This window comes from Pseudopipra pipra, chromosome 9, assembly GCF_036250125.1.
Source record: "Pseudopipra pipra isolate bDixPip1 chromosome 9, bDixPip1.hap1, whole genome shotgun sequence".
Lineage (NCBI taxonomy): Eukaryota > Metazoa > Chordata > Aves > Passeriformes > Pipridae > Pseudopipra > Pseudopipra pipra.
Window position 1 is genome coordinate 25,393,813 of NC_087557.1, and position 25,298 is coordinate 25,419,110.

At 42.3% G+C, this 25,298-nt stretch overlaps 1 protein-coding gene across 1 annotated transcript in view; it reads left to right on the top strand.

Moving 5' to 3' along the window:
• TRABD2B (TraB domain containing 2B) overlaps positions 1-25,298 on the top strand; it is a 277,120-nt gene that overhangs the window by 150,373 nt on the left and 101,449 nt on the right. Inside the window, exon 4 of the mRNA XM_064665293.1 lies at positions 12,943-13,117. Coding sequence (XP_064521363.1) covers positions 12,943-13,117 — 175 coding nt within the window. The remainder of the gene's footprint in view (positions 1-12,942; positions 13,118-25,298) is intronic.

A 25,298-nucleotide genomic window follows, 5' to 3' on the forward strand; every position in this document is an offset into this window, starting at 1 on the left:
CCCAGAGTGCATGCAGTTGATAGAGATTATAACACTTACTGACCATGGAAAATTAAAATCCCTCTATGTATACTGGTCCCTGCAGAACTCTAAATATTGTGCAGTACTGTTGGGTACAGGGTTTTTGTGCTTGGTAGTGTTTTCATAAACCAGCTCTATACCATTTATTTTAACTGCGAGCAGAACAAAATAGAAAATTAAAACCTAAAATAAACTCCCTATTCAGGCCAAGTTTTGCCAGTTGGGGTGATTCCAAAGTTTGTTCTGTGTGGTTTGTTGCAAGGATGAAAGACTCTGTCTGCCATGGAGAGTTTTTGCCATTTGGTTACCAAATTAGATTAGCCTGGCTTAAATATTACACATGAAGCATCCCCCCTGGGATCTCTCTCTGGAGACATTAAATGTAGGCAGAGGAATTTATCATGTGCTGAGTCTATTGCAGGTCTCGTGAGGTGACAATGAACGATTGGCCTACAAATGCAGAAAAACTATAAATATCCCAAGTGAGATGTATTGCCACTTAAAGTTCAGGGCAGGTACCTCTGCCAATCTTGTGAGACAAGAGTGCCACAGTATTTTTAGAAGATGTGTCCATTCTTTCATGATATCAAGGTGCTGCCCCAATTTTTTAGAGGTCTGAGAAGACCTTTGTTTTAATTAGGAACAGTGAAAGGGAAACACCTCTGCTTTCCTGTGGTTATATTACATTCCTCATTCCTTTCCCTTTCTCTTTTTTTTTTAATTTTTTTTTTTTGTCCAGGCACCATTTTTCCCAATGTATAAATCCTTATTTAAACTTAGTAAAACTTCAAGGGGCTGAGCTTACTAAGTTAGACTATGACCCCAAAGTGGAGTAGGAAACATCTCTCTCTCTTCTACTGCCTTCCTCAAACACTTGATTCTCTTGTGACTTTTGTAATCCAGATGCTTATGTTGGAGTTTCTGGGCAGAGAGTCAAAATGATACCAAAGAGAAAGTATTCTAAGCTAAAGATAGGATAGGAGTATTTTCTGCTCTTTCTCCAGACTTTTTTCCCCTCAAAGAAGTCAGTTTCTTTCTCTGCTTTTGAAAAAGGTTCCCTAGAAGCAAAAATGTATTGGATTAGATCAGTAGCTGTAACTTCTGTATTCTGGCTGATGCCCTCACAAGGGAATTAAGGTCAGTATGTCCAGAAACATTAAAATACAAAAAAATCTGTTAGTGCAAAATTAGAAAATTATCTGTCTCCACGTGATATTTTTTTCTTACCTGAGATGAAAAATTGCTTAATGACCTGAAGCCTCGGTGAAGAAAAAGTAGGGCACAGAACAATTTATTGTGTTTTTTGCTCCCTAGATCTGATGTAAAAGTCTTTATTCAAACATAAACATTTGTGTTTTGGTTTTAAGGATACCTTGCACCAGTTACTTCCTGTGGTTGGTTTTGAGCTGTTCAATTTTTAAGGACAGCGTTGAATTAACTGCTTCTGTGTTCTTTTGTATTCCTTTATTAAGAGGAAACTTGAAGATCCAAGGCGGAGATTTTTCTCCTTCAGCCTTTCCCAAAAATTGTATCTGTGGTTTCTGGTTATTGTTTCTTATCTTCTGTCCTCAGCCATTCTCCTGGCCTGAGGAGAGGCTCCTGTCCCAGGAGAAGATGATTTCTCCTCTCTCATCGCCGATCTGGCATGTCAGAGACCTGCAGCTCCACTGCTAACTCTATACACAGTTTTCTTCAAGCCAGTTTCTACTGGCTCAACTACCCAGGTTTCATACTTGTTATTTGCCTCTCCCATTTAGGATTAACAGCACAATCCAAGAGTCATACCTGACACTTCCAAAGCGTCTCTCATCTAGGGGAGCCTTACGGTTTCTGTTAGCCTGTAGTGAGAGCCCACTGAAGTAATGGAGAATATTTTCATGCCTTCAGCAGGCTTTGTATCCATTCCAATGGGCCCAGACATCTTTGGATATAAAAATGAATAAATCAAGTTAGGCCAGTGATTAACCCAGTTTACAGGCCTTGTGCTCACCTCAGCATAACAATCTTCTCATTGCCAGGAGACATAAGGTCTTGGCTTCATCCTACACAGCAGAGCAAGATTTGCAGTGGAATTGCTTAGTGTTCACCACAGCCTGCAGACAGATCTCAACCCCCTTCAGATGCTCAGGCATTGCTGTGCCTCCTTCTTCAAGCTGTGTCCATCAGAAACAACCAAGCTTTTTCTATACCTTACTAGAATGATTGTCACCCGTATCTCAAGTTCCCTCTGCAGTTCAAAATGCCATGGATTCATGTGGACATACAGCCTTTAGGTAGCGGGTGTTGCCTTCTGAAAAGCATATGATGATCTTGATAACATGACATTAGAAATCTATACACTAACCCCATGCCAGTATCAGCCTCCTTAAACTAAAGAAGAAAATGTTCAGTGCCTCACTTTGCAAGGTACTTGTTGTTTATAAATCTCCAGGTTGTGTTATGCAGCACTTTAAAACTGTTATCATCCTGCATTTAAACATGTCCTGTAAGATTTAAGGTTCCTGATAATTCTAATTACATCATTAACTTGCCCTGTTGTCATTTTGGATAAAATACGACTGGATTTCTGGCTCGCTTCTCAAATCAATGAAAACTATCTGTGGAATGCTCCAGCTTCAGTAACTGCAGAAACACACAGCTGAGACCATTAGGTAGAGTGTTGAATGACAAGCAGACCTAATTTGTCCAAGGAATGGAGTTTTATCTGGCGCAAAGGAAGATAAATCCACACACTGAAGGCACAGCTATTGTAACGCAGCGCTTTGGAAGCATCTTATCATTTTCAGCTGTAACAAAGTGCAGGCGAACTGGCACAGCCTCTCGTTCTTCCAGGGAAAATGATTATGAGCTTTCCAGTGAAGCAAGTGTGAGCCTGTCCCAGGCATCAAGGGAGCCAGTCCCAGGAGTTTGCCATTCTGGGTCCAGGGGAAGGGTCAGTCACGCTCCCAGGAGTGTTTGTTCCGAGGACACTGCTGGCAGTGCTGACGCTGCCCGGGTGTTTGGTGACACTGTGCTCAGTGCTGCTTGTGCCCCGACAGTGAGCAGAGCCTGTCTCCCACCTTCTCCTCTCTGGGCTGTAGCACAGGATGCTGCTGCAGAGGTGCTGCTTTCCCATAGTTCAGAACAGCTCCTGGTCTGCTGTGGTGGGATCGTACTTTCTTTCCGCTTGCACCTGAGTTACAGCTTCGTGTCTTGGTATATGCTGGGAGCGTTTGGAAGTGAAAAAACAGAAGTGCAGCCAAAATTTTCGGAGTCTAATTTTCATATTATGTCAGAACAAGATTCCAGATTGGAGCAATATTATATTTTGGCTTATGTGTTTCAGAAAATTGGTTACAGATCCAGACTGAGAGTTAAGTCTACTTGTTGATGTCAGTGCTGGGGAAAACACTGCAGAGATTATTTTTTTATTAATAATCTGGAACATGCCCAGATAATTTTCATGCTATGGGTTTTGAAAATAGGTTCTTCCTTGAAAATTTTCATTACATGTTTGCATGTGGAGTTTTCTTACCTTGGAAGTTTTTTCCTTCCTCTTTCCAATTTCCATGAAAAAAGCAATGGGAGAGGAGAGTCAGAGAGAAATTGGAACAAGACATTTAAAGGCAAAGATTTTTCTTTCAGACTGCTGCATTATTAGAAAAGGAACATATTTACCTACAGAAAAGAGATGATTTACATTAAAAATGGTTAAGGATTGTTGACTACCTGTATTTATTAGTAAGGGAATAAACTATAAATGAGTATGAAAGAGTGATTGGTAAAACCATTTGGAGTTCAAGGTAGTAGCGTGCTGCTTTCTGTGCAATGCTGTATGTTTGCTGTAAGGCATTTGCTTTCCCTTCTTTTTAAAGAGCTGGTTTATGAAGTGTTTCTTGGAAAGACTTGTTCAAGAGAAATGAAAAAGACTTGTTAGTTTTTTAAACAGTATTTTGTGAGTTGAATGTACAAAACGCTTTTTGTTTCTTAGTGTTTTATGTAAAAGATGAAGTTACTCCTCATTATGACAGGGAGGGGGAAAATGTGGGACAAGGGGGCACTTTGGTTGTCCTGGCTGATTTGGCAGGATTAGCACTAGAGATTATCGAAAAGACTGTGTTCTTGGGTACTCCTGGACACAACATTTCTTGGTCTGCACTGTTTTTGTGCATTACTGAGTAGGGAATGCCATAGATCAGATATCTCCAGTGTAAACTGGTTGTGCTCTCTGGTGGTGACTTCAGACGTGGATCTTCACTCCTCTGGGAGAGCTGATTGCTGATAAACCCAAAGTCAAGGCTTATAGAGTTCCACCAGTTTAGACGCAAACAAAATTAGTTTAAAGGACAACTTGTCTCGACTTCACTGACTTAATCTGAATTATTCCTTAGTTTTCTCCTTACTGGCTCTTGTTTCCTTTCTAAATGCTTTCTTGAAGCTGTTCTCCATCTTTATGTCCAACACTAGACCTCTCAAACAACCCTACATTAAAAAAAATTAAAATTAGTTTTAAAGTCATCATCCAATTTGTTTTTCATATGTCAGCATAACTAGAAAGCTTCAGCTGGTTGGACTGGGAGTAGTCTGGAGTTTCTCTAGGACCAAACAGGAGGACATGGCAATCTTTGCACCACAAACCTTGTGGTGTCAGCTCCTGAGGTCTCGTGTCCAGACCAGCTGCTGTTGTGTTAATAACCAGATTTTTGCTCCTTGCAAAGTTACATGATATTTTGCAAATCGTGTATTTTGGATCAGACTTGCCTTGAGTTAAAAGAATATTGCAAGCTTCACATATACATTCAGGCTTTTCCTAGAATCTTACTAAACAGGGATGGGAAGAAACTGAAGAGCCCCGAACAATATATATCCAAGACAACCAAACCTGAGTTTGTGCCTGCTACTGGCCAGCTGTTCTCCCACTGTGTAACAGAAGACAAAATGAAATACCTTTGCAAAAAAAATTGCAATTTTTTAATAAACCAGCCCCAAACCCAAACCTTCTGGCCCTGGTTTGTTTTTTCTTTTTTCTTCACTTTATTGCCCTGCTTTGCCCTTTGATCAGTATCTTGACTTGGGTGTCATGGCAATATAATAGGTGATGGTTTTAGTGTCAGAACAGAAAAAAAGTATTCTTTGTCAAAGGAAACAAAGCATTTGGAAGGGAAATAGAAAATCTTGAACTTTTCCATATGTTTGCAAGCTCATGAAAGCTGGCCTCAAAACAATCCCAGCAATGAGGGGGCTTTAAATGCAGCAGGAGTATCATTAGGTAGTTAAGATTTACCCTCCCCTTCCGAAACCCAAACCTTTATTTGCATACACTATAGGCTTGTCATCGTTACTCGATTAATGAACAGGTCCCTGTAATCTGGTCCTAAATATACACTGCATAGTTGGTGAGGCTTGCAGAAAGGGGGCCGGGATCATTGTTCTGACTGTGTTTTGTTAAGGCTTCTTTAATCAAAACATTCATTCAGATAGAGAGGCCGGCTGCATATTTTGGCATCGCGACCAAGGGGAGCAGGGACAGGGTTGGGATGGAGAGGGAGGCCTTGTAGGAGGGGTTGGTGTTGCTTGCTTGCTTCTTTTTTTTCTTTTTCTTTCCTAAGTGCTTGGAAAACAACTGTTTAACTGGTGTGGAAAAACAAATAGAAAACATACATGGAGGTCATGACTTCCCAGGGATTTGTTGAAAGTCTTCTCTAACAGGGATAGAAGTCTCACCCCCCAGGCTGTGTGTGAGATGCACAGCCCATCCCTATGGCCCTTCTGCCTTTTTAAATTTCTTTTTAAAAGATGTTTTTCTTTAGCCCAAATGGACAGAGAAGGTAGAACTAGGCAGGACACACAGCTGTTGTTTGGCCATGTGCCACCAGGCAGTGGCAGGATGGGTTTGGTGATCCCAGGGAGGGTCTCCACACAGGTGTGGTGGGAGCTGAAGCTGCAGGTACAGGAGTGTCCAAGGGCTGCAGCCCACCCTGCCTGCAGGCAATATTACACTCAGTCCAGCAGTGACTCCTACAGCTTTTGTGTCACCTGCAGAGCTGGTTTTTAGAAGTATCATGCACTATCCATAGGGACTTCACTGGCATTCAGCCTGCCTTCCCCCTCCATGTCTTCTCGTATTTGTAATTTTTCTCTGTTTACAAGTTTAGATGCTCCAGTGGCTCATAGACCTGAGCTAGCCAATTTGAAACTCAGTTTCAAAGACCTCTATTTTCACACTCAGGCTGCTATGCTGTGCTGAGGGGTACCCTGCTAGCTTTAAATGAGAGAGGCCAACTGCAGAAAGCTCACTGACATGAACTGCAATGTATCTGCAGTGTACAGGGACCCTGAGCAGGGATGTAGGTGGGCAGGGATTAGCTCACAGCCAGAAATGGCTGCCCAGAGCTGGTACCAAGAAATGTGCTTGCTCTTACTCTGGCTTTCCTTGTGCTCTTGAACTCCTTTCTTCCCTTACTTCCCTTCAAGCAAAAAGTATTTTTGCGTTTTTTCCCCTCCAGCCCAGGGAAAGGAGTGATGGAACTGACTTTACTCTGAAGATGAAAGACTCCTTTTACAGTCAACTCGGGCTTCTAGTATATTACTTTAAATTTTGGTGCTTAAAAGAAAGCAATAATGGGTTAATCACATGCTCAAACTGGATACTGCTCCTTCCTGGTTTCCCTTTTCCATAACAAGCTGGAAGCTTATCTTCTTGGCAGCTGCCAACTTTGGGCTTTGGGCTAAATCAGTTTAACCAGACACCCCCTCCTTGGCCATTGCTGGTCTCCATCACGATGGAAACTCAAGAGTGCTGGAGGAAAACCAGTTGAGTTGGCAGCATTACTCATTTCTGCAGCAGCCTTGTGGAGATGCTTGTTCTCACAGCCCATTCACTTTGCACTATTTGAATCCTTCTATCAGAGGCTGCAGTAAATGGATATTGCTCTCCCAGATGCCAGAAGGATCCATAAATCAGAGGAAAACAGGTGTCTTCCAAGTCCAGAGCAGTATATTTTGCAGCACTTCACTAAAAGCCACAATGCCTTGTCAGGGCTGGTTAACAGGAGGGTATCCTCCCTTCATAAAGGAATGATAACTCGAGCTCAGATGTCAGCCTCTGACCCAAGAAGGGCTGGTGTGAATTTAGGGCTGGAGGAGCCAGCAGGTTTTGGGATGCTGCTTTGGCTCCTTGGCAGCCCCCATAAGCTGAGCTGTCAGCTCTTCAGATCCTTATCTTGCATAGTGCTGTCGACTGGATAAAAGTTCCTGACCTGAATGATGTGGGGAAAATCCTTCAAAGCGCAATCCATTACTTGTCTTCTGGCCTCTGCCCATGTAAAGCTCATAAACCAAAAGACTAATAAAGAGAACCCAATCTTTAGCATGTTTAAGAAAAAATTAATGTAGTTGTCGTGATCTGGGAACAACTCCCTGCTTACAACTGGAGATAAGGATTACTAGCATGGAAGTGGAGCCCTCCTGTCAGGGAAAGAGGGATGGGGTTTGGATTGAGGTGCTGGACTGGAATTCTGGAAGCTGATGGCCAGCTCTCTGGCTTGCCATAGGTGACCCTGGGTGTGGCTCCTCCTATTTTCTCTGTTTAGCCAGTGAAAGCTGAGGAGAGAAGGAAATAAAGAAATAAGGCATTTTTATTATTAATAGATTCTCCTGCAACTATTAGGGATGGTGCTGTACTTGCAGCGTCTGGAGTTTGGATACTTCACAGGAGGTGAGGCTGGAAAACCTCGCATCATCTGCTGATTGGGAGACAGTGGGAGAGAAGAGTCTCAGAAGCCAACAGGCTTGACCAAGATATAGGAAGATAATAGCTGGAAAGGTTTTAGGGTCACTGTGTTTTCCATGGCAGGAGTTGGCTTCCCACTTCCCTGACTCAGCTTCCTCTTCTCCATCTGCAGGTAGAATTATAGTTGAAAAGAACCTTGAAGGCAAGGAAGGGCACCCAGCCCTCTGTCCCAGTGTTGGTAGTATTGGTTTTTCATTGACATAATCTTACAGTTGGAATGCACATTCCAGAAATACTCTATCATCACTGGAACAGAACGAGGCTAAGGAAGGTTATCAGAGGATTGGGAACTGTGGTGTATAGGAGTAGGAACGATAACACTATTAGTCCACATCTGATAGTGATTTGATACTGGACTGAGTCTAGAGCAGTTCCACTGTAGCCAATAAATCCAAAGCAGGGGGAAAAAAATGTTAATCATAGTTGATGGTGCTTATATGTGTCCAAAAAAATTATTTGCAGATAGATATTCACAACTCTGGCATTGTGCCTCTGTCCAGAATATTTGTCTAAATATTAAAAAATAGTAAATTAGAAAACGTACTTAAATGTCATCCCATGTCCATGCATTTTCAGCTTAACTTTGGCAGTAAGCCCTAAATGTGATAAAAGACTCTACACCAATATATTTTGCTTTTCTCTTCTTTTTTTTTTCCCTTTTCTTTCTCTCTGTCTCCCTAGACAAAGCTGACAGCATAGCATAGATCTTGAGTTATGGCTGATGCATTTTTCTAAGCTAAAGTATGTTGTTAGCTCTTATGCTAATGATTGCAGCAGAATTCCAGCCTCTGTGGGAATTTATAGGAAGAGAGGTTACCACTGAGCATCGTCTTGGACTTTGGATCTTCCTTTGGGTCCTTCCACAGCTAGAGTCAGCCGGTGCCTTGTGAGTAACATCAAGGTAGAAAGTCTTGCTGTCCCCATTTTACAGATGGACTTTTGAGAGACAGGAGGAATAAAGCCAAATGCTTCAAGGATACTTAGTGGAGGTTAAGTGCCAAGTTTTCTTTGAAGGTTTAAACCCAAATGACACGCCTGTGATCATGCAAGAGATTTGTATCGCCCATGGGAGCAGAATCATTTTTTCAGGGTAGTGTCATAACCACTCCACAATCCTTCCTCTTTCTTCTGCCTAAAGCTCCCACTGACTTCAAAGGTGAAGAATTATGGCCCGCATCCCACAGTACTGTGAGCTCAGATGTGTGCACAGAGCTCTACCCACACATATATTCCATCAGGGATACTGCTCAACTAAAATTATACAGTCAGTAGGGAGGGTAAAAAATGTCTGCAAGGCTGGGGCTTCTTTTTTATTCTCATATTGCCTTTCTTTAACCTCAAAATTTTAACTAAGAAAGGCAGAGTATACCAAATGACTGAGTTTTGAGTCTACTATATTTTCCATAGAAGAGTTGTAACCCAAAGAAAATAGGAATAGAAAAAGAAAGAGGAGTGCTAACTTATTCAGTAAAACAAACTATTCCATATTTTGAACACCTCAGTGAAATACATTATTGGGTTTCCATAAGAAATAAATACATATATGAGCTGGTTGGATTCTCAGAAAGCTTGCAAAGACTGGACATAAAGAATCAATTTATCTCTTGTCATATGTAGCCACTACAAAGTGAGCACACCCCAGGTGATGTGTTTTTCTGCTGATCCAACTATTACTCTCCTAGATGAACAGCAAAATTAGAAGTTAGGATTTTCACCTGGTCACATCATCCACTCCACTGTACATTTAAATACTGGTAGCAGCGTTCAGCTATTGTTGGGAGGTCACTCCCTCACCCAGTGGCACAGCAAATGTCTCACCCATTCCCTCTCAGTTCAAAAACAACAAATACATATAATTAAAATGTTAAAATTAATTTTTTTTCACTGAATGGAAACAAAGTAAAAGTGGAAGAGGGTAGGTGCATCCTTTTGGTGCACATTTAGAACAAGAGATTTTCTTTTTCTTTTTTCCCCACAGAAAAAAAAAAACAAAAACAAAAAACAAACCACAAACAAACAAACCACTTAAATTCTGGCTCTAGTTAATAGTTTCCTAATTGCGTGTGACTGTTTCTTGACTTCCTGATTCCTATCTGGTGGTTAAGAATCCAAAGGGTTTATTAAATCAACAGAAGCAGCTGCCTCCTCGAAGCCAGGCATGGTGTATGTCACTGACTGTGGAAAGGAACTGCGATTCAGGGAGGAGCAGAGGTGATTGATGGGGCCAGTGTCATAGCTCAGAGTGTGGTTGCACTACTGTGTATGGGCATACTTACTGCAACCATTTATCTTCTGTCCTCTGCCACACACACGCAGAAACATACGTGCATGTTTTATTTTTGCCAGGCATTAGAAATACAGGAATGCTCAAGGTGCAGCAGGACCTGTAGCTGATGATGTGCCTCTCAAGGTGATGCCTTCCTTTGTCTTGTTCCTTGGACAAACACCAGAAACACTGACAAAACACAGTCCTTGGTTTTAAGTTTATCCCTCTGCCATTGGCAAACTCTTTCCCACAGAAGAGAAGGAAAGAAAGGGAGGGAAGAAAGGGCAAGTAAATGGGTCTGTTTTGTGTACTGTATTTTAGGTTAGATAAAGGGGAGGAAAAAACTGTAGGTTGAATGTGGATGTAGGATTGCAAGTGATGGAGTTGCACAAGGTGATGAAAGGTACTTCCTTTCTTGGCAAAGCTCTTCTTGGTCAAGGTCTAAATGCAACTTCTGTTCTTGGACCTCCAGCATCAGAGCTGTCCCCTGGCAGGATGGGATGCACAAAGCTGCTTGGTCCCCCAGCATTGCTGCTCCTGCTTTGTGTAGGAGAAGGTTGTCCTCACAGTACTTTGTTTTCCCCAAAGCATCTCAGGTCATTCCAGATCAGGTCCCATCAGTTCCCAGCCTTCACTTCCCTTCAGCCGAAACCAGGGAAGAAGAGACTTCTCTTATGTGGGTGTTGAGCTTTCAGATGCTTCCAAAAAATTTCACCTTCCACTTCCATGTCTAAAGGTTTCCCTGACTCCTCCTTGAGCTACATCAACCCATTAAGCACAGAGCCTCAGTACAGAGGAGATGCAAAGGCTTGTGATACCTGCATGGACCACCTGATTTACAGCTTTGTGTTACAGAGGTTATTGCAAGTGTAAAATGGCTATGCATTCCTCAGACTTTATTCCCACAATATAAATTTCTCCCTGCTTTTCACCAGGAATTGAAGCCACTACATCCTGTGCTGCTGTAGCCAGCAGCATTTTACCTCTTTAACACTGTCAGGCTACTTCTGCATCCCTTTGAGACAAGTGTTCTTGCCAGACGCGGAGGCAGCTTCCTTCCAGGACACTGGTGTGTCGGATAGGTCTGGCTTAATGGGACTTATTATTTGTTGAGTGCTGCCAAAGGGCTAAACTGAGAACAAGGTGCAAAGTACTTGCATGCTCTGAGGAGTTCACAAGATGCACTGGTGATTCCAAGCCATGCTGGAAAGCCCAAAGGAATGATTCAGGGTAACGCAATTGAACCCTTAAGGAAGGACATGCTGTGAGGATCACTCTGATTTGGCAAAGCAGGTTGAGAAGTCATTTGGAAAAGGAAAGGTCCAGCTGGTCTTTAAGACCCAATAGACTGGGGCAAGGTCTCTGTCAGCATCAGTGTTAGCTCCATCCACTTGGGAGCCCCTGGCTCAGGAGATGTGGTCCCCATTTCTGCCTCACTCAACTGGGAATCCAGAGTGACATGTAGACTCATCCTGCATAATGCATGGTGAGAAATCTCTGCTGCTTGGTTCCACACATTAAGAGTGATGCAAATGGGGCTGCAACAAAAAAACTTTAAGGAGAGTCACTAGGAAGTTGGAAGTCTCCCTAAGACTTGCTGGAAACTTTTGGAGAGGCAGTATGAGTGAAAGAGGGTGGGAAAAGACAAAAATTGTTGTGATAAAACCGTGTGGCCAAGTGGGAGGGTAAGATGTGGTCTGCAAAACATAGTTTGAAGGCAAGTTTTAGAAAATGAGTACAGGAATGTGGTATAGTAGAAAACCAGAGGAAGAATAACCCGAGTAACAGAGTCACTGCATCAAGTATTTCAGCACAGCGAGTGAGGGATGTTCCCCTCATGGGCTGTGCCTGCAGTGTCATTACCACCAGCTCAGATTAACACCGGAAATTCTGGCAGCTTTACATGTACCTGGGGACTCAGAAAGCTGGATCTAGGTTTTGCAGATTAAGCTGCTTTCCAGTGGTGAGGCACAGAAAACCTCCAGAATGTGCCTGGGTCCCGTTAGCAGTCATCAGACACTGCCCACTTACAGCACTTCCCACAGTGGGGCACTTGGGCCCCCAAACTCTTGTGGTAGACCTTGGACCTTTACTGTGTCAAAATAAGTTCTCCTAATAATCAGAGACTTTTGGCTTGTCTGTCCATTACAGCTTGGATCTTGGCTCATTCCTGGGTCTGCCTCTGGTCCTTGGGGTTTCAGCCTTTCTTCTGTGTCTATGAATGTCTCTTCTCACAAAAGCAGGAACTGAGGGAGCAGTTCTTGTGAAAATCTCTTCCTCAGAAATATCAGGAACATTCCAGGGATTTATGTGTTGCAATGCATTGACCTCTCTGGTGAGATCTAAAAGCATCTAAAGCTGCAAGAAGGATGAGAGGGTTTACTCTGTGTACATCTTCCTGTGTCTGGTTTTGCTGTCCTTGCCTCTTTTAAAACTGTTAAGTTATTAAAAAAGCCCAGATACAGTCCTTACTCAAGTTCATGGTGACCTTGGCTGGGAACAGATCACAGGATTTTGGTATTAAATAACCAATGAACTGTTTTGAGCAAGAAGAGAATAAAGGTCCTAGTAACTCACCCACATGTAACACCTGAAACTACATTTTGCTGAAGGAACAGAGAAAAGTCAAAATGAACTAAAGTTTTATTTAGAAAATACTAGTTTCACTTTGGAAAAAAAAAAGTATATTCATTGATTTTTTTTATTATTTTTTTTTAAGACTTCCTAACAACCTCCCAAGCTCTGATCTGCCTAACAGATTTTTGGTGTTTTTTAAATGATAGTGATGCTCAGGTGGCTTACATAAGGCTGGATTAAAACATGGAGTGTGTTGGCGATTCCTGAACTAGTGCCACCTGAGCTATAGCTTCTCTCTCCATTGCAGGTCCCTAACTTCATCAACACAACACTCCCGCCCCACGAGCAGGTGACGGCTCAGGAGATAGACAGCTACTTCAGACAGGAGCTCATCTACAAGAGGAATGAGAGGATGGGGAAGAGAGTGATGTCACTTCTAAGGGAGAACAGAGACAAGAGCTTCTTCTTTGCCTTCGGAGCAGGTATGGCATGACTTTTTCTGTTTTACTCAGTTATTGTGATTGGAAGTAAAGTGTTTTGAATGCTTCAGGATTTTGTCTCTGAGCAGGAGCAGAAGCAGAAAGGTTTTTGTTTGTCTAGACCTGCTTCTAAAATGCAGTTGTTGAAGGAGGTGGGTCTTGGTCCAGCCTGGCTGCAGACAGGCTGCTCTCCTTTGTTTTCCATCCAGCTGTAGAAATGTGAAGTTGAGTGCTCTTCATGCTGCTGTCTTTGTTCCCTTCCCAGACTGGCTTGTGGCCTGCTTGGGTTGTGTTCACACAATGGTTTGTAGCCACAAGTGTAGCAGATAGTTGAAGTTTGAGTTTTCAAACCCAGGTGCTGATGGCACACAAACCCTTTGGTGGCACAGGCACACGTGTGGCACACAGTGCTGGCCCAGGGTTTCAAACCTCTTGGGGTTGCTGTAGTTAAGACTTCCTCAATGGGTGACTTAACTGCTCTGGTCGTGTTTCTGTACAGATTTGCTGGTTTTGGGCTTTGTACAAGTGCATGAGTTGTGTGTGTAGCTAAATACCAGCATTTTGAACCATTAAGTAAAAATCCAATATGTCCCTCTGCCTGTTTAAATGCTCTCCCTAAAGTCTGCAGAACAAAGACATCTGCAGTACTTCTATGAGTCTGCAACAGTACGTGCTACTGTCCTTTTTTTTATTTCTTTTCCCTTTTCCAGTGGAATTCACATTTCTGTGTGATAAGAGTATAAATAATAACTGTTCAGGCCCCCAGCTCAGCTGAATCCTGAGCACCAGCTTAAGTGTCTCTTTGAGCTCCCTCGACTTCAAGGCAGCCTGAGACTGCCGTGCTGAGAACCAATCTGCTCCTCCTGCTCCCTCTCCTTGGCAATTTCTCATTTTTGACAGAACTTTGCTCCTCATCCCATGGCTCTCGCTATGAACTCTGGCAACAACTCACCTTTCACTACTCACTTCAGTGGGAATTTTGATTAAAGACTGCAGGTTTTAGTGGAGACACATGCGTTTTGATGTATTTATTTTTTGAGTGTATCCGGACTGAATTTTCCCAAGCTTATTTAATCTCAGGCTTGCCTGATGTTTCTGGCCAAGGAGTTTTGCTTAACTGTTTTTACAGTAGGAAAATATATCATGATGGTTCATAATTGGATAGGGATTCATGAAAACCAGGTTGTCTAGCCCTAGGAGCGAGGTTTATCAGAGATTATCGAACATGATGGCTTTGACATAATCTCCAGTTTTGGAAATCCCTTAACCAATACGTATTGGAGCTGAGAGGATAAACTCATATTGGGCATCACTGCCCACTTGCCCTGCTCTACACGCTTTTCCAGGGCATCAGTTACAGACCAGGGTCTTGGACTAGGTGGGTCATGGATCCAATCCAATCTGTGCTGATAACAGAAGTGAAATTAAGCAAATGGATACTAATTACACACTGCATTCTGTAGAAAGGCACGTTTAACTCCTGGGAGGTTTGAGCTTTCATTTCCTGTCCCCATCAGACAGCACCTACCTAAAACTCCCTAGCAGCATCCCTTGGGAAAGCTGGCTTATGGAGAGCAAGTCTTGTTTTTTCTTTTGCACCCATTTTTGGCCATGTTGAAAACTGCCTTTGTTGCCGGGTTGTTCCGTTTTCCCAGCACTGACTGTGGCAGGACAGAACAGACACATGCAGCTGGATTTACTGAGAGCTGGGATGTGGGAGATGCCAAGGAAAGCTTTTTGTTTTGGGTTCTTTGTTCCAGCATCCCTTTGGCCTTTCTCACCAAAGTGGGTCATCCCTGCAGGCCATCCCTACTTTAGTACAATTAATTCCTTCTTGCTTCTCTGGGGTGTTTTTTCCTTCATGCAGTAAGTTCTGAGAAAATTATTAATTTTTCAATGCAAAAATTATTATGTGACTGAAGCACAAGCAAGTTCATTTTCTCTTATGGTTCAAATGCAGTTTTTCCTCTTGAAGAATTTTTGGGGGTTTTGTTTCCTTTTTATTTCCCCCATACACTGAATTATGAGTGGTGTTTGTTGATATATCTTGTGTTTTTCATTCTTATATTTAATTCATGAATTTTAATGGTTTCTTTGGTATGTGGTTGGGTTGTGAATTCAAATAGTTTTCTAAAACTTTGAGCATTTGGTTTTGCCTTTTATAAAAGTGAATGGTGGGTGTTTTTGATGAAAGTTGAGGCTTTCACATATTCCCATGAATTCTGAAGTGTAAAATTTTAGGAATGCACCTTTGGTTAGGATAAGCATGATAGAGTCTGCAGGAGCTCATTTGCTCCCAGAACAGTGCAAAAATTATTTCACTTCATTTAAGATTCTGCATCTTTAAGACTAACAATGAAAGGAAATAATTTGAAAAAAGCGTTCTGGACAATGTACTCCAAATTATGCTAAGCATGATTCCTGCATCAATCCCTTTATTTTGAGGGTATTGGAACTAGTGGATGAATAGTAATTAAATTATATATGTGTATTGTGAATTGTTTTCCAAATTTCGTAATCTCCATCATAGTTTCTGGGAGGGAAAAACTGGGTAAAACTGTGCTACCAAATCAAATTAGGAAAATAAATGTTTTCCTAAATAAGAAAATAAGCCTGTTACGAGAAAAGCACCTCGGAAAAACTTCCCCAAATGCAATTTTGTGGACAAGGGTTGCTGTAGAAGGGAGTCTCAAGCCCCACACGATGATTCATGTGGACTCAGTGGCATCCTGTAACTCACAGGTATAGCTGGAGCCAAGGGGCTTGGAGAACAGCCCTCCTGAGGTAGAGCCCTGCCTGGTTCCTCCAGTGGCCTCCCTGCAGGAGCTGTACCCTATGGATACTGCCCTAGTGAAGGTTTACCTGGCTTTTGCACAGCTGTGTGCAGCAACTGAGGCTCTGCTGCTCCCTCAGGGCACCATCCTCAGCTTGATCTAAGATCCCAGTGCCACGGGTGGGTAGTTCTGTAGTGTCTAGTAATGAATTTGTATAATGAGCTCGACTAAGCCAGAAGGCACCACACAGGTGTCTTTGCAAATTACAGTCTCGTTTGGCTCAGTGAGTCCTGCTCCATGACTGTAGAACCAAAAATACCCGCCAAAAACCCCAAAGAAACCCAATGACTAGCTTCAGCTGAAAAGCAAGATGATGATTTCCTGGCAACCTGGTGCAGGAGCCTGGTGCTACTGAGCTGGAGGATGCAGGTGTCTGTCAGCAAAAAGTATATGGTCAGTGTTGCAGAAATCTTGCAGAAAATCCCTTCTCAGTTGAAACTTGGTAGAGTGTAAAGCCCTGTCCCCATAATAAAGCATGCACTTCACCATCAGGAAAAAATCATAGCTCATCCAGTGTAAGCTGAATTCCCAGCTGGCTGGATGAAAATGTGTGGCTGAAAATGGCAGGCAGAGGGAGATGTGGCATCCCCTCTCATCAGATCTAAATAACCCTCACGCAGGGACAGATCCCACACCCTGGTCCTGGCAGGTCTGGCAGGTCAGGTCACCCCTGGAAACACCTGCTCTGCCTTCATATGGAAGATGAGGCTGTTGAAGTGATTGGGATATAGCAGGCAAATAATTCTGTTGCCTGTGCAACTCTGCATGTTTATGGGCTGGTTATTAACTATTTTACATGTAGAATTTCTACCTTCTTCCTCCTGCCTCTCTTTTAAAAGAAGGCTGATCAAAATCTTTCAGCAGAATTTTTCTGCCTGCTTCTGAAAAGCAAGTCCACTTCTTGAAGATGTTGATCAAAATCCCGGGTGCCTGGGTGTCATTGTTCTCCTGTAAACTGGGATTCCCAGTTAAAATTTTGCTATATTCTGTTTAGAGCTGTGGTGCATCATAGGAGAGGTGGCTCAGAATCTGGTCTGCAAGAGCACGAGGGCTGTGAAACACTGAACAGACAAGTCCTGGGAATGAAGGAGTGGGAAGGGGACAGGCCTTTGAATATCCAAGCACGCTGAGATAAAACAGTTTTTCATAAAGCGAAGCAAAGCTTTTTTATGCTGTTGAAAGATGTTTTTTTCTTGTTCCAGTCAGAAGTATTAAAACAAAAAAAAAAAATTACCCAGTTCTGAATAGAGCTTTTCAGTTTTCTGTCATTCTTAAAAATAAAAAGTAGACTTTTCAATGGATTTCTCCCTTTCCTGTCTTCCATGGAATTACTCACAATTTAAATGTGTTGGAGTAATTCAGACTTTTAATTTATTCCTTTATAAAACACATAGAAGTGAAAATGGTCATTTATTCTTTCTACTTTCATTTCTTTCTCCTCTCCAAGAAAAATACAGGCTTTGGGTAAAAGGGGACCCAGCTCATACCCAGTTCTATAGACTTCGTTCTTCTCCTGCCAGGGTTTACCATATTCAGGCTTAATGTGAAAATATCACCATACCTGTATTCACAGTAATTATACTCTAGTAATGAAACAGCAGTTATTGTTTGTGCAGTTAAATGATATTTTTCAGTTATGGGCATGGCAATGTTTCCCTTTGAATGACTAAGGGTTGCTAAATAGAGTGCTTTCAAGTAAAATTTGGGTATTTACTTGGGTTTTGTGTTTTGAAAATCCATCATGGATTGCTAGGAATTATTGATCTGTAATAGCAGCCTTAGACCTCATATATACAGACAATTTATAAAGGGCCATTTACAGTCAAGAAAGACACACAGCCAAGAGCACACAGGCTGTTAAAAAGAGTTAATATTTTGGCAACTAAGACTATACATATGAAGTCAATGTTTAAGAAAAAATCACTCTGGTTTATTTCATTTTTATGGGCAAATAATTTTCAAGTAACACTTATGATAACAAATGGATAAATTTATGTCTGCAGTTAATTTGAACGATAATTTCCTTAGGATGTTTTACTTACTTGCATTTTTTTTCTTTCTTTCTTTTATGAGAGCTGTCAGTTTTGTAGCTGAGAGCTGGATTTACTGCTTCAGAAATTCGGATGCTGCTCCAGTTCATGATGTTTATTAGCAGCCAAATCAGTAGGGTTTAAGGCAGTGAGTTTGGTTAGTTAAAATAATAAATGTATCATGGAGAATTTTCTTTAAGTGCTGAGACAGAGCTGAAATGCAACTTCCATGGCATCTCCCATGGTAAGAGGGGAATCAAACTGTCTCTGGACCACGGTCCCGTGGTGGAGGAAAGAAAATGTTAAACCACCTCACCAGCCTCCTGCACCTGAGATGTCAGAGAGTACCCAAGCTGTTGTCCATGATGTGGTGGAAGCCAGAGTGGGCTGGTGACCACAGCTCCAGGTGCAGCTGGTGATAACAGGGATCTGTGTACATGAAAGTACGAGCGCTCTTCTCAGCCGTAGGCTGAGGTGGCTGAGATTAGGTACCTATTGGTTGATGGATTAGGTTTGAATTTCTGAGATGCTCTGCAAGAAAATAAATACAGTTGTAGATGTCTGTGTGCTCCCATGAAAACAGAGGAATTCATCCCGAAGTAGGAACAGCAGAAGTAGAATTTGATAATTTCTATGCTCAGAATGGGTGAATTCCCTCCCCGTCCTGCGGAGTTCTCTCAGCCAGCATTGGGCAGGCAGCATCAGTACTGATTCTGATCATCATAAATCAGACTGTTAAAAATAATCATAGATAATTTGGGCTGAAAGAAACCTTTAAAGGTCATTTAGTCCAGGCTCTCAAACAGTAACGTTACTTATTTCCAAAGTAAATGTTATCTGGTAATTCTTTGTAGTGGGACTCAGAAGTGGGTTTTCAGTGGGGAAAGAGAGCATTGTGCAACTTTTCTAAAGGATGGGGCTAGTCTGAGAGCACAGCAAGAATATAAAATCTCCTTCTCGTAGTCCTCAACTCCAACTCTTTTCCTTTTGTCCTCTCTGCAGAGGATTCCCAAAGGGAATTTCAGCACACGTCATTTTAGATACTTGAGGTACCAAAGACAGAAACAGGCTCACCCTTCACCTTCTGGAATGAGTAGGAGTGACAGACATCTCCAGGGTGACTCAGGTCTTGAATGGTCTTGATCACCACTGAAGTGTTCTTATTTTCCTCCAAAAGCTAAAGAGCACCTGGGGAGATATCCAGATGATGTAGCTGTCTTGAACATGCTTCATCGACGGTTAAAAAGGTGACCACAACTGAGCTGGAACGTGATGGATGTTGAACTGGGGCGGGTAGAGGTGGGATTTTGTTGTTACTGGAAACCATACTTCTACTCGGCAGTTTGGGAAAAGAAAGGATGTGATGGATACTGTGCGCAACTTAAACTGGGGTAATTAAAATCCTGAGAGTTTTTGTGAAAGCCATTAGCACCTGCCACCAGATCTGGCACCGAGGTTCACATGTGTTACTTGAAAGTGCTTTTTTCGGAAGGGAAATGCCTTCAGGCCGCCATCCAACTGCACACTGAGGGATGGGGATTTACAGATGTCGAATATGCAAATAGCTGTTTTGCACTCTCAACTGATGCAGCGTTGCCTGCAAATCAGGCTCGGAGTTGCAGAGTTGGTTCCACTGGGAACTAAATCATCGGAATTCCGGTCCTCTGGCTACCAGGGTTGTGTGGCTCTTTACCATTTCCATTCTTCATCTTGGATCCTCTGTAGAACACAAAAGGGGGGAAAAAAGGAGGGGGGAGGGGAGAAAAAAAGAAAGCACTTGCAGTCTGGAGTATAAAGAGACTTTATCCCCCAGGTCAGGCATCCTGATCCAGCGCTGATTAGTGGTGCTACTGACATCACTAGCACAGTTCATCAGTGGGTTGTCTCAGTGGAGCAAGAAGTTGGCGACCAGGAGATTGAACTTGGCGAGCCTACAAAAGAGAAGAAAAGGGTGAATTAACAGTTTGCAGATGGTAGAATTCCCTCTGCTCATGTTTATTTGGGCATCCAGATGCTTATAGTGAGGTCAACCTATTTTTGTGTGTGGACTTCTTTTACTATTAGTTTTTAAGGCAAAGTATCACTTTGCTTTTAGAAAGAGACCTGCATGCTAATTTTGACCAAAATCATGTAACTGATTCATTTAAAAGTCTTCATTAAACAGACAGTGCCTGATTCTTTTTTCAGACTCTCTGTTGTAAATCAGGAGATACTCCACTGGGGAAAAGCTTGTTCCAAGTGCAAATCCAGCTTGCAGCCTCTTAAAATAAAAATAAAAAAATCAAGGGAACTTTTTTCTTTATGTACATTGATCTTGTATAATATGAAGGTTTGGAAGTCCCCGAATATTTGCTTTTCACCTGAAGCTTAAACTGGCAAACAGAGAGTGCCTGAGTTAGGGAGGCCAAAATAAACCTGCCTGCACCACGCTATTGTGAAAAGGGAACTTCTTGATTCCAGTAATTCTGATTTAAGAAAAACCCTTTTTGTATAACAAGATATTAATTGTAGAAACACAGTATAGCAAATGCAATGATGAGGAGTATCTTGAGGCTGCTGCCACCTGTACCAGCCAAGGAAGGAAAGAGACACAGCAGGTAAAAGAACAGATTCCTGTCTTTGGGCTGACATTCTGTTCTTTCTCCTGGTGTTGAGGGAAGCTGGGCAAGCCCTGGGCTGTCTTTGGTGGTCAGGTGGAGAATTCATTGTCCACTGAAGGTGCAGCCTCAAGCCCAGGTCTTTATGTTTGTGGCTGCAGGTATTCAGCTAAATGTTAAAAGCAGTTAAATGTTAAAATGGGCCTTGCAAACCGCAGCGTTTCACCATCTCTGGTGTAATTCTCCCCATGATGAATGGGAAATGATGCCTGCACGCAGTACGATTTTGGTTTAAAGAAACCCATACATTAATGTCAGCTCCTCTGGGTCTCTGACGTTTTCATATCATATTTATTATTATGCCTGTGCCAAGTTCTACTGTATAAGTCTAATTCTGCCTGCCTGTTTTCAAAGAAAAGAAAACTATATTGTCCCCTCCTGTCCTATAATATAGAAATTTTGGCTATGCCCTTACTGTATTTCTCTTCAACATTTGAGATGTAAAAAATATAGACATAATTCAGGAAATTTTCTCTTTTCAGAACTGAAAAGAATCATGAGAGGCTTAAGCACTCTGCTGAACAGGAATGGGCTTAAACATGGGATGAAATACTTTTTCACCCACACACGCACACACAAGAGCTTGCTGTGTATCCACAGGCCACCCTGTAAGCTCTCAGGAGACCAGGCAGAGCTCCCATATAACTCTAGATTTCATAATGGGAGTGTTGAAATCAATATATGGATGCCAGACAATTCATCACTTCCCATCCCAAAACTGTCTCATCTGAAAGTTCCCATCCAGCTTTAACAGTGCTGTTGGGAAGATTTTAAAGAAGCAGCGTGGAGAACCCAAAGACTGGCAGCCTTCCTCTAACACTGAGGTTTCTGTGGGATGCTCCTGTGAAAGGCAAACAGGGTACAGACTGCAAAGGATCCAAGGATCTTGTGTCAGCTGGGATACCTTTGTGGGCTACCTGCAGTGGTTAAGATGTCTCTGCACCAAGTGTACTTCTCATCATCCTTCTGCATGATGTTGTCCCAGACCAGAGGGAAATCTGGCTACTCAGTTTCCTTGAATTCAGAGCCTGGTATGCAAGCAAAGATCCTTCCCATTAATACAAGTTGATGGCCTTGACCTGAGTTCATGTTCCTTTCTGCTGCCCCTCCTGCCTGGGTGTGTATTCCGGAGGAGGAGCGTGGATATCCCAAGGCATCCTGGACCACCATAGCTGTATCCCCTGCAGGTCCACTCTTGGAACCTTAGGCTATTAAAGCAAAAGCTGGAAAGGGAATTTAGTAAAGCCAGGAATTTAGGAACTGGTTTGTACTGTTTGTGGTGTTGGTCTCTTAGAGGTTCAAGCCATTTCTGACCAGTTTTAGAGCCAAGTTGCAGGAGGACTGCATATGGAGAGGAACTGGTGGTCATCCTGATGCCCTGGAAAGACAGGGCATGGCTGCTGGCTGGAGTTAGTTGTTTTGCAAAAGTAGATGTGAAGCTGAAAGCTTTAAAAAGCCTGGCTGTAATTTATGTGGATTTCTTGAGGATTTTTACTGGTATGGAAACTGGGACTGGAAATCTCATTAAACTGGGCGTTCTTGTGAGAGTTTCAGGTTTTCTTAGTCATGGTTGTGCCAGGAATATCATCAGAGCAAACTTGCTGAGAAAGGATTTATGGATTTGGGATCAGATCCTATTCTCACTGAATTAATGGTAGTTCTGCAACTGACATCAAGGTGACTGGCATGTGCACCTGGATGAGACAACACTTATTTATCACTCTGGTTGTTTAATCTAGGCTGCTATTTTCACATCAATACCCTCTTTATAAGCCTATTAAATCCCAGTTCCATTGTTATTTTCTCTGGTAGATCAGAAGAGAAGTGTCAAGGAAAAGAAAATGTATGCGAAATATCCCTCTGCCCAAAACCAATATTTAAACATCAGAAATGTAAAGTGAAGGTAGAATTACTTAGAGGGGCAGAGGGGAAATAATTAAAGCTCCAGCCGGCAAGACGAGATGTCGTAAACTTTAGTTATTCCCCTCTCTTAGACATTGAAAACACAAACTCTGCCACCGTTCAGCTGTTTTATAGAGGCCTGTAGAAAGCAGCAGAGGTCTGTTGGACAAAATTGCTCTGGTGGCAACTGAAACTGGGCTCAAACCCAAGTCCAACAGCCGAGCTGCCATCTGAAATTGGACAAAATTCGGGTTCATGTCTGAATCTCAGCTCCCTTTCTGCTCTGTGCAGTAGACCTAATGAAACCCTGAGTCTGGACTGGACTGGTGGGGAGTGAGAAGCAACTTCGGTTCATGCAAAAACATTGCTGTTTCAAATTGGTTTAAAAAAAAAACAAACCTGCTAACAAAATTTGAAAATATGGTCATTCTTGGCAAAAATGGACTGGCTACCTCTTGGTAGACAGGTTTGCTAAAGAGTTGTGAACTGAAACATGGCAAAATGTCATTTCAGAACCACTAGGCTTTTCTCCTATCAACTTCCAGTGAAAGAAGAGGCAGGTGAATGAGCAAAAAGCCAGATGAATCCACCTTGAAACTTCTAGTTTTCAAGAGCTAGTCAGTGAGACCTACCAAATGCTTAGATTTCGATAAACTGTTGCTCATCAACTGAAAATTATTCTGCCAGTGAACTTCCAAACACCTTTTTAGTCTAAACACGTTTTGGTGGTGTTGAGCTTTGGAACTCTCCCTGGCAGAAAAGTGAAATCTCCATCATTTTCCTGGAATAATGTTTCAGGACTGAAACCTATGTGACTTATATTTAAATTAATAACTTAAGTCTTTTTTAGTATTTTTCTGTGCTTTATAATGGGAAATACCTTAAATACTGAGGTTTGAAAACTTTTTAAAATAGTATTTATACGCTGAAGTTAAATGGAGAGAAAAATCAAATGCCGGCACTGGGTTAACTTGGTATGAAATTCAGCACCAGTTTTCAGTATTTATACAGAATTCACATTCACTTTGTGTTTTTCCTTGAGGTGTTTGAGGTACAGTGAAACTGCTGTGAGGTTCTTATCACTTAGAGATCTGGTCTGGTTCCAGTTGAAAATTTTGCAGTACCTCTCACTGGGAGGATTGGTTTAAAAGGAACAGAGATCTGCCAAAGAAATAAAGACTTCATTATTGACATCAATGCTATTTTTAATCTGGTTTCCTAAGGAAATGAGACTTAAGCAATGGCAGTGTTTGTGAGTATGTGTGTGTGTACATAGGTGTGTGTGACTATGTCTTTGGCTCTCATAAATTGTTCATCTGTTGGGTGATTATAACCAAACCTGACAGATGGCTGGAGTCTCCAAGATAATAAGTTCTTCAGTGCTTCATGAAAATAAGTGGTTGGATGGAAGAAAAAGACATTCATAGTGTGCATCCACTGAAAAGGCACAGCATGAGCTCAACTTTTATTAAATTTCAGAAAATCCCAACGGGAGAAGGAGGTGAGACACATCCCCATAGACAACTTCTCTGTACTGATTCCTCTACAGGTGAGAGGATGTGGTGTGTACTACATAGATCATGTTGTGAACGTAACAATGATGTTTACAGCAAATAGTTACTATCTAGAGTGTCCCAGGAGACACATATTACCTCTGGGCTGCTCTCTAATGAGGTGTTCGTTCTCAAGGCCAGAGCAATAGCAGGGAGCAGGTTAATAAATGTGACCAAGGCATGGCTCCAGGGCTCTCTATAAACCTAATGAGTCGTGGGCACTCAAACTGTGCAGCCTCACTACTGCTAATTGGTCAAGTGTGCCATCAACCGTGCCCAAAAATGTTCTTAAGTAGCCAAGGGGTGAAAAAGAGCATCAGAAACTCCTACAAGTCCAGGAGGCAGCCTGGGGCAGCATTCCTGTGTGCAGAGTTCAGGAACACTTTCCCCAGAACCAAGGTCATTCCCCTGAGAGTTGAAGCAGCTCACCAGCAATTGGGAATATAATTAAGAAACAAAGGAGAGAGTAAAGCATGACCTGGAGAAAAGCACATTTACAACATTAGCTTATCAAACAAGGGGATGGTTGTCACTTAGCAGTTGGAGAAGATGCTCAGAAAACATTGTGGCGGGGAGAGTACTTGAAACCTTTCCAAAGAAAAATACAGATGGGGGTCACCAAAGCCAAGTCAGAGTTAGTTCTTAGTTTTATTCTTTTTTGCTTGAGATTGAAAATTATGTATCTAGTATCTTGGGGTGGGACTCTCCCTCTTGAACTGTAGTGTCTGAAATTTCAGTGCATCTTCTGTGTAAGGTCATCAGGTTCCTTTGAAACTCTCAGAGGACAAATCCTCCCACTTATCTCAGATGTGTATTTTAAGATGGAAGGAATTGCCCTCAGGAAACATCTTTCCACTGACCACAGAGGAAGCCTAGAAAATTGGCCGCCAACACATGCCTGACTTTCAGATGAATGGGATTAATTGAACCCTGAAAGCAGGAGTTAAGAATTCAGGGTGTTCTGTCCTTACCTCTACGTGACCTTGAGCAAGCAGCTCAGTGTACCAAGAGCTCCCTGAGCAATGTTTTGCATTACTGCCAATGGCAGAACTTTATTAGTCCTGAGGCAAGTTTGCAAGCAGAAGACTGACACAGGATTGCTTTCCATCATGCCTTGGAGAGCATCTTGGCATGAACTCTAGGGGAAAAGAAAACCCTCTGCCACCAGCTCTGGAAAACTCATCCAGCTCTAGGTTTCCTTGTGGCGG